Source organism: Aquarana catesbeiana, linkage group LG13 (assembly GCF_042186555.1).
Source record: "Aquarana catesbeiana isolate 2022-GZ linkage group LG13, ASM4218655v1, whole genome shotgun sequence".
Lineage (NCBI taxonomy): Eukaryota > Metazoa > Chordata > Amphibia > Anura > Ranidae > Aquarana > Aquarana catesbeiana.
In genome coordinates, this window is record NC_133336.1 from 196,225,574 (window position 1) to 196,238,934 (window position 13,361).

General features: G+C 42.6%; 1 protein-coding gene across 1 annotated transcript in view; it reads left to right on the plus strand.

Annotated features, from left to right (window-relative positions):
• Positions 1 to 13,361, plus strand: part of RHBG (Rh family B glycoprotein) — a gene marked incomplete in the record, with an annotated part of 31,759 nt that overhangs the window by 8,446 nt on the left and 9,952 nt on the right. Inside the window, 4 exon segments of the mRNA XM_073610172.1 lie at positions 4,269 to 4,455; positions 7,912 to 8,062; positions 9,247 to 9,394; positions 11,067 to 11,233. Coding sequence (XP_073466273.1) covers positions 4,269 to 4,455; positions 7,912 to 8,062; positions 9,247 to 9,394; positions 11,067 to 11,233 — 653 coding nt within the window.

The window sequence follows — 13,361 nt, forward strand, 5'->3', positions numbered from 1 at the left end:
ACCTCTATGGGGAAGGTACACGTCTCTTAATTTAAGTGCTCCTTCTCATAGTGCAAGTTTGAGAACTCATTAAAGCCCAGCTCCAGGCCCCTTACTTTGTGACCCCCCCCCCCCCTCTCCCTTGAGCTAACCCCTTGCTGTATTTTATGTATTTTATTTTATTTTTTTTTACGTGTGTGTGTGTGTGTGTGTGTGTGTGTGTGTTTTTTTTTTTGTTTTTTTTTGGCCATTTATGTGATGAGCTACATCTTTTTTCTGTCTTATCCTAGGGTGGGTGTGTAGTCCTAGATGATACAAAGAGCAACATTGAGGTATTGGCATCAGCACCTCGTTCTGCACCAATATATTGTGAGTGGAGAAGGCCTTGCTCAGGGGCGGGGCCATGACTCCCTGTACTCCAATCTTTCCTCACCGTTCCCAGTTGAGTGACACTGGGTGTCATTCAACTCAGAAGACTGAGGACATCGTGTGGCCAATAAGAGGGTTTGCAGGAGACAGCTCTGGTTCGAAGGAAGAGTATAGCCCTTCTTTTTTCTTTTTTTTGTGTCTGGGCTCCCTTTCATGCTCCAAAGACATGGTGGTAATTTTAACTGGCTTCTGGTTCTAGTATATGTATGTATAAGCAAAAGGTAGAGCCGGAAACTCCAAAATCCATATGAAAATCTTTATTGCTACATGATAGTGAGTTAAAAAGAGCTAACGCGTTTCGTCAGCCTTAATTGCAGCTGTGATCAAGGCTGTCTACCGAAACGCATTTAGTTATTTTTAACCCACTATCATGTAGCAATAAAGATTTTCATATCGATTTTGGTGTTGCCGGCTCTACCTTTTGCTGATTATTACATTTTAATGAATGGAGGACATTTTGAGCCTGAACAACCAATTTTGGATTCCTTTTCTGATTTAGGAATAGTTCCCCCATTGTGAGCACTGCACTTGCACCTGTTTCTCCTAAGTAGTATATGTATGTATTGTATGTGAGCTAGAGACCTTGCATTGTAATATATAAATATATACACATACTATTAACAAAAGTATTGGGACACCTGCCTTCACACAAACATGAACTTTAATGGCATCCCAGTCTTAGTCCGTAGGGTTCAATATTGAGTTGGCCCACCCTTTGCAACTATAACCACTCCTCTGGGAAGGCTGTCCACAAGTATTAGGAGTGTGTCTATGGGAATGTTTGACCATTCTTCCAGAAGCACATTTGTTAGGTCAGGCACTGATGTTGGACGAGAAGGCATGGCTCACTATCTGCGCTTGAATTCATCCCAAAGGTGTTCTGTCGGTTGAGGTCAGGACTCTGGGCAGGCCAGTCAAGTTCCTCCACCCCAAACTCGCTCATCCATGTCTTTATGGACCTTGCTTTGTGCACTGGTTCAAATCATTTGGTGGAGGGGAGGGGGGGATTATGGTGTGGGGATGTTTTTCAGGGGTTGGGCTTGGCCCCTTAGTTCCAGTGAAGGGAACTCTTAAGGCATCAGCATACCAAGACATTTTGGACAATTTCATGCTCCCAACTTTGTGGGAACAGTTTGGGGATGGCTCCTTCTTGTTACAACATGACTGGGCACCAGTGCACAAAGCAAGGTCCATAAAGACATGGATGAGCGAGTTTGGGGTGGAGGAACTTGACTGGCCTGCACAGAGCCCTGCAGACATTTTTGGCACTATATAATTACCTTTAAAAAAAATAAAATTATCTACATTTTTGTAAATATTTTATTATATCTTTTCATGTGACAACACTAAAGAAATTAAACTTTACTACAATGTAAAGTAGTGAGTGTACAGCTTGTATAACAGTGTAAATTTTCTGTCCCCCTCAAAATAACTCAACACACAGCCATTAATGTTTAAACCGCTGCCAACAAAAGTGAGTACACCCTAAGTGAAAATGTCCAAATTGGCCTAAAGTGTCAATATTTTGTGTGGCCACCATTATTTTCCAGCACTGCCTTAACCCTCTTGGGCATGGAGTTCACCAGAGCTTTACAGGTTACCACTGGAGTCCTCTTCTACTCCTCCATGGGGACATTACAGAGCTGGTGGATGTTGGAGACCTAGCGCTCCTCCACCTTCCGTTTTGAGGATGCCCCACAGATGCTCAATAAGGTTTAGGTCTGGAGACATGCTTGGCCACCTCTTACCCTCAGCTTTTTTAGCAAGGCAGTGGTGATCTTGGAGATGTGTTTGGGGTCATTATCATGTTGGAATACTGCCCTGTGGCCCAGTCTTCGAAGGGATTGACACCCCCCCCATATACACTGTTATTCTACTGCAAAGATTTTGCTTCCTCACTTACTTTATTATGGGTTTTTTTTAAACGCGGTTTGACCGTGATCCGGGTGAAGGATGAGAACGGTGCTGGCCTGATGTAACTTTCCATCTCGTTGGCAGTTTTCTGCTTGAGTGACTTTTGGTCTCGGTCTTCCACCTGAGGACTGAAAACGTCCTTTATGGGAGAGCAAACTTGATGTGTATTAAACAGCGATATCTGTAGATGTTTTCTCCAAAGCACTTCCGCCCCAGGTCAAATAAGATCACATTAAGGAGCCGAGTTAAGCAGAAATCACATTTGGTTTAAAAAAAATAAATAAATAAATAAAATAATGTTGCATAGCCATGAAAAAAGAATGTAAAGGTGGAGCTTTGGGGGGTCTTTTGCTGAAAGTGTATCCAAAGCAAAAACTTTTTTTTACTTTCTGGTTCACTTTACTCCCGCTGATCATTGTCAGAAAGTGATGGGAGGTCAACACTTTACAGTTGTCACCGGGACAGGCGATTGGAGAGGAGAAATCTTCCAAAGGGAACACTTGGGGGGGGGGGGGTCTAATTATAGACTTCAGGGAGTTCAGAGACTTCAGGGAATTAGCTGAGGGGACCAATCAAAATGTTGCTATTGGGCTTCTTTGTTTTGTGGTTATTCCCCTTTCTGAAAGTGAAGGAAAATGTTCCCAACAGGATATAGATAACAAAGCGAAAAAAACATAGAGGGATCCGAACCATTCCCTATACTTATGGTCTCCAAATTGTGGCCCGGGGCTGGATGTGGCCCTTTGCATGCCTTTATCCGGCCCTTGGGGCAATATCCCTCCAACTAACACCAAGAACAAGGCATTATTCCTCCCACTGACACCAATGATGGGGCACTATTCCTCCCACTGACACCAACAATGGGACACCATTCCTGCCACTGACACCGATAGGCAAAAACTCCTTCCGCTGACACCAAAGATGGGGTACTAGTCCCCTCACTGAAACTAACAAAGGGACACTATTTCTCCCCCCCCCCCGTACCAAAGATGGAGTATTCTTTACTCCCACTGATGTCAGTACATTTTCTACTTCCGCTGGCCACACTTCCGCACCGTTAACTTGGCCGTTTGTTTGCAAAGTTTGGACTCCCTTGTACACTATCCAAAAATAAAAGAAACAATGATTTTGGCCAGAAGGAACCAGCAGGACATGATCCTTAGCCATGATAGCAACAGAACCGGTTGTTGGCTATGGAGGGGACAGAACCAGTTATTGGTCATATGGCCATGGAGGGAACAGAACCAGTCATTGGCCATGGGGGGAATAGAACCTGTCCATGGTCAAGGAGGGAATGCGAAAGTGTGGACTTGGAGATAAGTATTTGAAAGGGAGAGCATGCTTTTTTATTTATTATTTATTATTATTATTTATTTTTTATTTATTATTATTATTATTATTATTATTATTATTATTATTATTATTATTATATATTTTAAAAATATGAGGGGTTCGCTACAAGATGGTGATTTTTGTTGGAGTGATCATTGCCCACAATCTCCCTTTTGATTGCTACACATATACAAATTTGGAGAAATTGTGAATTTTTGCTACTACATGCTACACTCCATTGTTCTATATGTGTAACGAATGTTAATAGTTAATTATGGGATAATCATAGGCAACGATTGCTCCAGCAAAAAAGCCCAACCATAGATATAGAATAAAAATGACAAAGAGAAGTGTGCTTTCTAATGTCCATAAGTTTATACCCTCTTAAGTAAGTTGACAAGATGATTTGCTAACTTGGTCTTACTGCTCAAAATAGGACCAGTTGCCTACATCATTAATAGAAAAGAGACTAAAAGGCCAACATTTTTTCCTAGAAAAGGTGGAAACCCTTTTTCAGACCAGATTGTGAAACGTACCTCTTCTGTAGGCCTCAGGCTTATCATCTCCTAAATGTGTGGGGTTTTTTTTTTTTTTTTTTTTTTTTTTTTTTTAAGGCTTCCAAGATGTCCACACCATGATCTTCATCGGCTTCGGTTTCCTGATGACCTTCCTGAAGCGCTATGGTTTCAGCAGCGTAGCTTTCAATTTTCTGATCGCAGCCTTTGGTCTCCAGTGGTCAACGCTTATTCAAGGTTTCTTTCATGGCTTCCATGATGGCAAAATCCACGTCGGCATTGAGAGGTGAGGGGGAGGTGGGAATCCATACTTTGGTCACCTGAGTTGGATCGATATTTGGCTGAGCAGAGACAAAAGCCTGTTTACTCTGTCTGAAATTCACTCTGATGTTCTCAACAAAGAGAAAGTTATTGCAATGCACTTGGCACAATACTGACTTTATCAAGGTCCACTCCATTGTAGTCTTGTTTACCTTTTGAATTGTTGCAATATAGAGGGAATTTCACAAGATCTTTAACACTCCATCTTTATTAAATATAAAAAAGAACCCAACTTACTGTATATATGACAGAATATAATTTATGTGCCCTTGGGTTATTTTTCGTGCTTAGACTCACACATTGTGTTTTAGTAGATCATAATGCAAAGAATCTAGACATATCACAGACATTTTAGAACAGGGGCCTCTAAATTCTTTTAAACAAAGTGCCAGTTTATTGTCCTTCAGACTTTAGGTGGGCCGAACTTGTGTCCTGTAGGATTGGAAATTTTCCTGGTATCAGTGGGAGTAAACCTCTCCACATTTGGTATTGGGGAGAAATGGTGATCCATCCTCCCCCTTCCCTTTTTTTTTTTTTTTTTTTTTTTTTTAAGGTATTTTGTTAGTTTTCCAACAAACAACTATCAAACGGGGTACATATTATCCAGGTATGAAATATTGTTTTAACAATAATAAAGACACAATCATATATCTATCCCCAAGTAGTTCACAGAGAATAACTGAAAATATAATGAGAACAAAAACAAAATAGCTGGTGAGCAAAACTCTCCTGAGACCTTGGTGGTCTACTCAGACCATATTCTATCAAATTTGTTTGGGCATGCCCTAGCAGCAAAGGTCATTTTGTACCTAGGCAGGGCGTCATTGATCAAATCAACCAACATCTATAAGGTAGGTGGTCTGGTTTCTACCAACACAGGGCAACACAAATAAAGATCAAATCAAAACCTGAGCAGCACCCAAATCTTTCTCATCTATGTCACCAAGAAGGCATCTGGCAGGGGTATAGATATTAGGTAAAGCCAGTTTCGTTTCCATAAAGGAAGTAATACTTGACCAGAACTGAGGTATTTTTGAGCATTGCCAGATCATATGGAAAAAAATTCCCGTAGCACTGTGACACCAATAACATTCAGGGGACTCCAACCTGCCCAAGCGAACCGAGGTGAAATTAATTTGAAGTAGATAGTTCAGTTGAATTACCTTGTCTTCTGCAGCTATGATCCCCCGTCATACATACCTGCAATGCAGGTATGTCAGTTTTGCCACTGATTTTTTTAACCTTGGTCATACGGGTAGTAGACAAAGAAAGTAACAGAGAATAATACCTAGTGACTGATCTGTAAATACCAGTTCACATAAAATTCATACATATACAACACAATGATTTATAAAAAGATATGGGACACAGTGGTTTTTCCTAGAGGATATACTGACTTGTATACTACCTTTGGGTCAATACTAGGAGTATCAAGAAAATGCCCACACTGAGGTATATGTATTGCTCTTGGTTGTTCCCACAATCCTCATAGGTTAAAAGAATTACTCACTCTAAATTTTTCACGACCTGAACTGTCGCTTCTTCAGGAGCTTCAATGCTTTTTTAGTTTAGAAGAACATACTTTAATTAGAATTTTCTTGATGCTCCTAGTATTGCCCCACGGGAACTATATGATTCAGTATATCCTCCAGGAAAAACCACTGTGTCCTATATCTTTTTTATAACTTTTTGTTTTGTATATGTATCAATTTTATGTGAACTATTAAAATGTGTTATTTTTATACATGTCTACAAAGACCATTGTTCCCAATTCCAGTATTTACAGATTATCTAGGATGTGGCACATTTATATTAAAGGTGTTTTTATTGCCACCTCAGGGCATTGCAATCCATTGAATTTCGTTAGAGTGATCTGTATCATACAGAAAAGCTTTCAATACCAAGGGCTGAAGTTGAACACCCTGCAGCCCAAACTGGGCTGCTACCACATGCCTTAATTGTAGATGGGAGAAAAAGTGGTTCCCCGTCATTGATATGGATGAGAGGAATAGTGCTTCATTGTTGGTGTCAGCGGGAGAAATGGTGCCCCATCATTGGTATCAATAGGAGGAATAGTGCTCCATTGTTGGTGTCAGTGGGAGAAATGGTGCCCCATTGTTGATATTATTTGACAGAATAGTGTCTCGTATCGGTGGGAAGAATAGTGTCCCAAGGGCCCAATAAAGGCGAGCAAAGGGCCGCATCCAGTCCCTGGGCTGCAGTATAGCGTCTTGTATCGGTGGGAGGAATAGTGCTCCATTGTTGGTGTCAGTAGAAGACATGGTGCCCCATTGTTTTATGCTAGTTGGCAGAATAGTGACTCGCATCAGTGGAAAGAATAGTGACCCAAGGACTGGATAAAGGCAAGCAAAGGGACGCATCCACACCCCAGGCTGCAGTATAGTGTCTTGTATCAGTGGGAGGAATAGTGTTGCATTGTTGGTATCAGTTGGAGAAATGGTGCCCCATTCTTGGTTTCAATGGAAGGAATAGTGCTCCATTGTTGGTGTCAGTGGGAGAAATGGTGCTCCATTGTTGTTAGGAGACACTATTCTGTCAACTATCAGTGGGAGGAATAGTGCCCCAAGGGTCGGATACAGGCAAGCAAAAGGCTGCAGTTTGAAGACTACAGTTTTAGAAAACAAATTTCTTTCCTTTTAACAAGAAATCAGATGCAGTTAGAAGCACTGTTCCCAGTGTAATACCTAGTAAAAAACTTAGTTTCAGATCTGCTATCACCCCCACCATTGTCAACATTGGGGAGATTTCTCTTCTCTTAATTTCCTGTGTGGAAAATGCAACAAAGTGAGACGGAATCTTCAAAGGGAAGTTCCTTCTTGGGTAATTGTCACATGAATAGGTATCCCCACTTGTTCTAGAGACAATTTGTAAAGTTTTTGGATTTCTGGTTGTATAAGAGAAAAAAGATGAGCTAAGTTCGATCTGAACACGGTCCAAGCCAATTTCGCCAGAATCCATGGGCAGCTGTCACATGATCGCATCCCGGCCAACCCAATTATTGCACCCGGGGCATTCCCCTCCCCAAAGCTGTCTGTACACAAGAGGGCAGGAATGCTTGTGATTTCATTGACCGAACATGACCACTAATATGGCCGATGGTCAAAACATTTCTGCAAGACAAAATGTCAAGTTCCTATTGCCATCTGTGTCCCGCACTAGGTGGATCCACCATCTCAATTTTTATTGGTGACCATTGTCACCAGAATGTAAAGTGAGGGGAAATCCAAAAAGAGTGGTCTCTAGAACAAGACGTGAGGGAAATTCTTCCAATTGGGGAAAAATGTTCCTTTGAAGTTATCTCCTTACTTTCGAAAAAATGTTTCTCACCTCTTTGCGTGTCTCTGGGGCAGGAAGTGTTGGGAAAGTCGCTGGAGTAATGCTGTATCATTTTATATTGCAGTATGATCAATGCGGACTTCTGCACGGGAGCTGTGCTTATCTCCTTCGGAGCTGTCCTTGGCAAAACCAGTCCTGTCCAGCTAATCGTTATGACCCTCTTTGAAGTGACTCTTTTTGGAATCAATGAATATATTATACTGAACATCGTTGAGGCAAGTGTAATGGGATGGTTGAGGGTTGCGTGTAGGTCGGGTTTCTAAAATTCTTCACCCCTGAGGAATACCCTAGATCAGTGGTTCTCAACCCTTCTAGTGCCGTGACCCCTTGATAAAATTTCCCAAGTTGTGGGGACCCCTAACAGTAAAATTATTTTCATAGCGTGGGTTGTCAGCACCCAAAGCAAGACAAGTAATTTGCGCCCCTAACCCACAGACATTTAGCGCTCCATGAGTCCCTTTCACTCTTACAGTATTAAAACCCCTTCTGGTACATAATATCTTTCTCTTGGTTTTCCTTTCTTTCCCTTTTATCTCTCTCTATGCTAATTTCTTGTCCTCCATCCCTCTCTAGCCGTCCTTGTTCTTATTCTCTCACTTTTTCTCTATCCCTTTTTCTTTGTTCCTTCCCCTCTTTTCCTCTCCCTTCCATGTATTCTCTATTTTTATTCCCTCTTTTACTCCTTGGTGGGGGGGAATGGAACGAGTGACAGTGCTGGAAGGAAGTTGGGATGAGTGGCATTGCTGGGGGGAGTTTTGATCAGCCAACTTAGGTGCTCTTGATCAAAGTCATCTGCTGATCTGAGAACTGTAGTGGGGACTTTTAATGGAAACTATAATCACAGGTAGTGTTACTCACTGTGACTCTGGCTTCACTGTGTCTCCGACTTTGTGGGGTCTCGCAGCAGTGACAACGATGCCGAAATCAGGAGATAGGGTCTCCTCCAGCCCCACCCACTTCATTCCTCACCAGTCAGCTGACCTCTAGTCTCTGCCCCCCCAACCATGCTGTGAACTGAGAGGGAAGCTGCGAAGAGGCTGAGTGGGCAGCTATGGGCTCCAGGAACAGCCCAGCTGGGCGGCCGCGAAAAGGCTGGGAGAGCAGTGCAGGCTTCAGGAACAGCCCAGGATTCGGTGACCCCTGGCAAATCGTCATTTGACCCCCGAGGGGGTCCCGACCCCCAGGTTGAGAACCACTGCCCTAGATAGAATACACCCATTTGTCGAGGTTGTTGAATACCTCTTGTCATTGGCTGGTTCACCTACCTACAGTAGACTCTAGAAATCAGTATTGGTTTTCAAGGTAGAACATTCTTAACTTCAGGAACAATTTTATGGGTGAGTGACATAACAAAATATATATTTCTCCCTTTTTTATATTTCCTATTTTTTTTTCATAGGCGAAAGATGCCGGTGGATCTATGACCATTCATACATTTGGAGCCTTTTTTGGCCTGGTGGTCTCACGCGTGCTTTACAGACCACATCTGGATAAGAGCCGCCACAGGGAGGGCTCAGTGTATCACTCCGACCTTTTTGCAATGATTGGTAGGTACATGCTGGTCTTCCTGGCAAAGTAGTTAGCATGCATGTCTTTTAGCACCAGAGTCCTAAGTTAATGCCCTCAAGGGCAATATCCATATAGTTTTTTTTTTTTTTTTTTTTTTGTTTTTATCTTTTTTTTTTGTTTGCATAGCTGTCATCCAGTTTCTCCAGTAATAAAACCACATATTGGTAGGTTAATTGGCTACTAACATTTGGCTCAGTAGAGTGATTTGTGAAGATTTATTGTTTTCAAACCAAAATACATCCAAAAACCAGAAAACATGGCAAACAAGAAGATACAAGTGAAGGAGATGCAAAAAAAGGGAGAAACTAGGACTGGGATCAGGGACAAGCAGAGCAGGTACAAGGCAGCAGGGTACAGGATGCAGGGCAAAAGCAGGAGCATGAAAGCAAGCAGTTTCTTGACAGCAGGGCAAAATATTAAAGCAAAGTTTATTAATAAAGGAGTGAATAAATACCCTCCCAGCAGCCAGCAGATACCAGTAAACAGTCTCCACCTGATGCTGGCTACTGGGAGGGTATTCAGTCCCCCCTCTATTATTATTATTATTATTATTATTATTATTATTACACTTCGCTTCAGTGTTTTGCCCTGCTAGCCAGAAACAGCCTGCTCTTTATCCTGCTCTTGCTCTGGGAGACACCTGCTGGTGAACACCAAAACTACAACCTCCTGCTCTGGGAAACACAATGCCACCAGCAGGTGATCCAGGTCCTGACACAACCACATCAGCAGAGGTTCCCTTCGGCAGACAAATAGCTGATCAAGAGGAATTGATATCTTCATTTTTGTAGGCAAATATTGTTTTATTTGGGGGGGGGGGGGGGGGGAGGTGGCGGGCATTTCGTTTGGTGAAAACTTCCAGCCCTTTCATTTTTTTGGTTGGCCAAGCTGAGGAGGTGGACAAGGTTGGAGTAGCTAGGGGCTAATTTACACATAACTTCAGCTGCTTATATTATTCAAAGTACCGATCCCTTTGACACATGATTAAGTATCTCTAAAGCCTTTTTTAATTTATTTATTTTTAGTTTTAGATAATGTAGAGAATGCCTAGAACCCCTGCCAGGTGTTTTATTTTGCTCTTTGCCCCATTTGGGGCAAAGGGAAGTGAGAGGAAATCTCTCCATCCTCTCTTAGACAGTTGTCACTTAAATAGGTATCCTTATTGAAAGCTTTTCCTGTACCCCCTGGTCTGGGGACAACTGTTAGATTTCCCATCGTTTCCTAAATTAAACATAAACATGTTTAGGCTTTAGATATACTTTAAGCACTTTTCATGATGGGCTCAGTTTGAGATGTCTAGATTTATAATCTATTTACTTTAAGCAAGTAAAATAAATATTTGAAAACAGTCCTCTTCCTCAAAGTTTGCAGTCCTGTTTCCTCCACACATGATGCATTTATAAATTGTCCAGGTTTAAGGTTTAATAAGTAATGGAGCTAGATTTTCAAATGACCTAATATTCCATAAAGCTCAAATCTCAAGGCAAGAGTGCTAACCACTGAGCTATCCTGCTGCCCACCTGTCCACAAATTATGAAAAAGTCATACTCGTGCAATGTAAATATTCTGACCTATACAGTAAATTGTGTGTTTGCTAAAATACATCTTTTAGAATTATCAAAATATGACCCTTTTAAATGTCCAATCTAGGAACCATCTACTTGTGGATGTTCTGGCCCAGCTTCAACTCCGCCGTCACAGCTCATGGTGACGACCAGCATCGAACCGTGCTGAACACCTACTACTCCCTGGCCGCCTGTACAATGACCACATTCGCCTTCTCCTCTCTGCTGAATGGTGAAGGAAAACTCGATATGGTGAGCAACCCGATTGACTGAGCAACCAACAAATACAATATCTCACAAAAGTGAGTACACCCCACACATTTTTGTAAATAGTTTATTATACCTTTTCATGTGACCACAATAAAGAAATGACACTTGTCTACAATGTAAAGTAGTGAGTGTACAGCTTGTATAACAGTGTAAATCTGCTGTCCTCTCAAAATAACTCAACACACAGCCATTAATGTCTAAACCGCTGGCAACAAAAGTGAGTACGCCCCTAAGTGAAAATGTCCAAATTGGGCCCAGTTAGCCATTTTCCCTCCACGGTGTCATGTGACTCGTTAGTGTTACAAGGTCTCAGGTGTGAATGGGGAGCAGGTGTGTTAAATTTGGTGTTATCGCTCTCACTCTCTCATACTGGTCAAAGAACTCTCTGAGGATCTGAAAAAAAAAATTTGTTGCTCTACATGAAGATAGCCTAGGCTAAAAGAACGTTGCCAAGACCCTGAAACTGAGCTGCAGCATGGTGGCCAAGACCATACAGCGGTTTAACAGGACAGGTTCCACTCATGGTCGACCAAAAAAGTTGAGTGCACGTGCTCAGCGTCATATCCAGAGCTTGTCTTTGGGAAATAGATGTATGAGTGCTGCCAGCATTGCTGCAGAGGTTGAAGGGATGGGGGGTCAGCCTATCAGTGCTCATGATCCCTCTCCCTTCGGAGACTGGGCCGCCGGGCATTATTCCAACATAACGACCCCAAACACTCCTCCACGATGACCCCTGCCTTGCTAAAGAATGTGAGGGTAAAGGTGATGGACTGGCAAAGCATGTCTCCAGACTCAAACACTATTGAGCATCTGTTCTCAAACGGAAGGTGGAGGAGCGCAAGGTCTCTAACATCCACCAGCTCAATGATGTCATCATGGAGGAGTGGAAGATGACTCCAGTGGCAACCTGTGAAGCTCTGGTGAACTCCATGCCCAAGACAGTTAAGGCAGTGCTGGAAAATAATGGTGGCCACACAAAATATTGACACTTTGGGCCCAATTTGGACATTTTCACTTAGGGGTGTACTCACTTTTGTTGCCAGCGGTTTAAACATTAATGGTTGTGTGTTGAGTTATTTTGAGGGGACAAAAAATTGACACTGTTATACAAGCTGTACACTCACTACTTTTACATTGTAGCAAAGTGTCCTTTCTTCAGTGTTGTCACATGAAAAGATATAATAATTTACAAAAAATGTGAGGGGTGTACTCACTTTTGTGAGATACTGTACTAAAGGCGGTACACATTTCACTTCATTGTTCAATTATGTCATCCTTCAAATGTTTGCAAAATCTGGAGGCACTATAGTCTGAAAAAAACAAAATGTTACTTCTCAATGGGAAGCCTGAGCTTGGGACAATGCACACAAACGGTTTAATGAAGCTGCCTTCAAATCCGAGGGCCCCCCCTTCACATCGGAGGTCCCCCAATCACATCAGTGTCCCCGAATATGTCAGAGGTCCTCCAATCATATCAGAGTCCCCCCATCACGTCAGATGTCCCCTAACCACATCAAAGGCTCCACATCCTCGTCCACCATTACTGAGTGGGCTGGCCCACCGTCACCCAACCACCACCAGTCCTCTTCCCGCGCCAGGTCTGTTCTCTTCTTGCTACCCAGTTATAGGTCACCACTCACACCAATGAAATAATGTGACTAATCTTGCTTCTGCTGGAACTTGCTTCCACTTCCGCAACGTGCATTATATCGGTCCTATTGAATATGGTCCTCAACAGGTTCAGTTTGGCTTAGTTGGCATTAGTCCTTTGCAAAACTTTACTTCACAGCTAGGTTGTAGGGGCCCCGTTTCTGTGGTGCCAGATCAGGTACATTGGGGGTTGTTGCTTAAATACTTGAAGGACATGGGTTTTCCAGTGCAGGGTCCAGACAAGGGACCTCTCACCACCACTAAGTGGGCTGGCCCACCTTCACCCATACACCACCAGCCCCTGCCCATGCCAGTCCGTACACTTCTTGCTACCCAGTTATAGCCACCACTCACACCAATGGAATAATGTGACTAAGCTCGCTTCTGCTGGGACTCGCTTCTATTTCTGCAATGCACATCATATCAGTCCTATTCAATATGGTCATAAACAGTTCAGTTC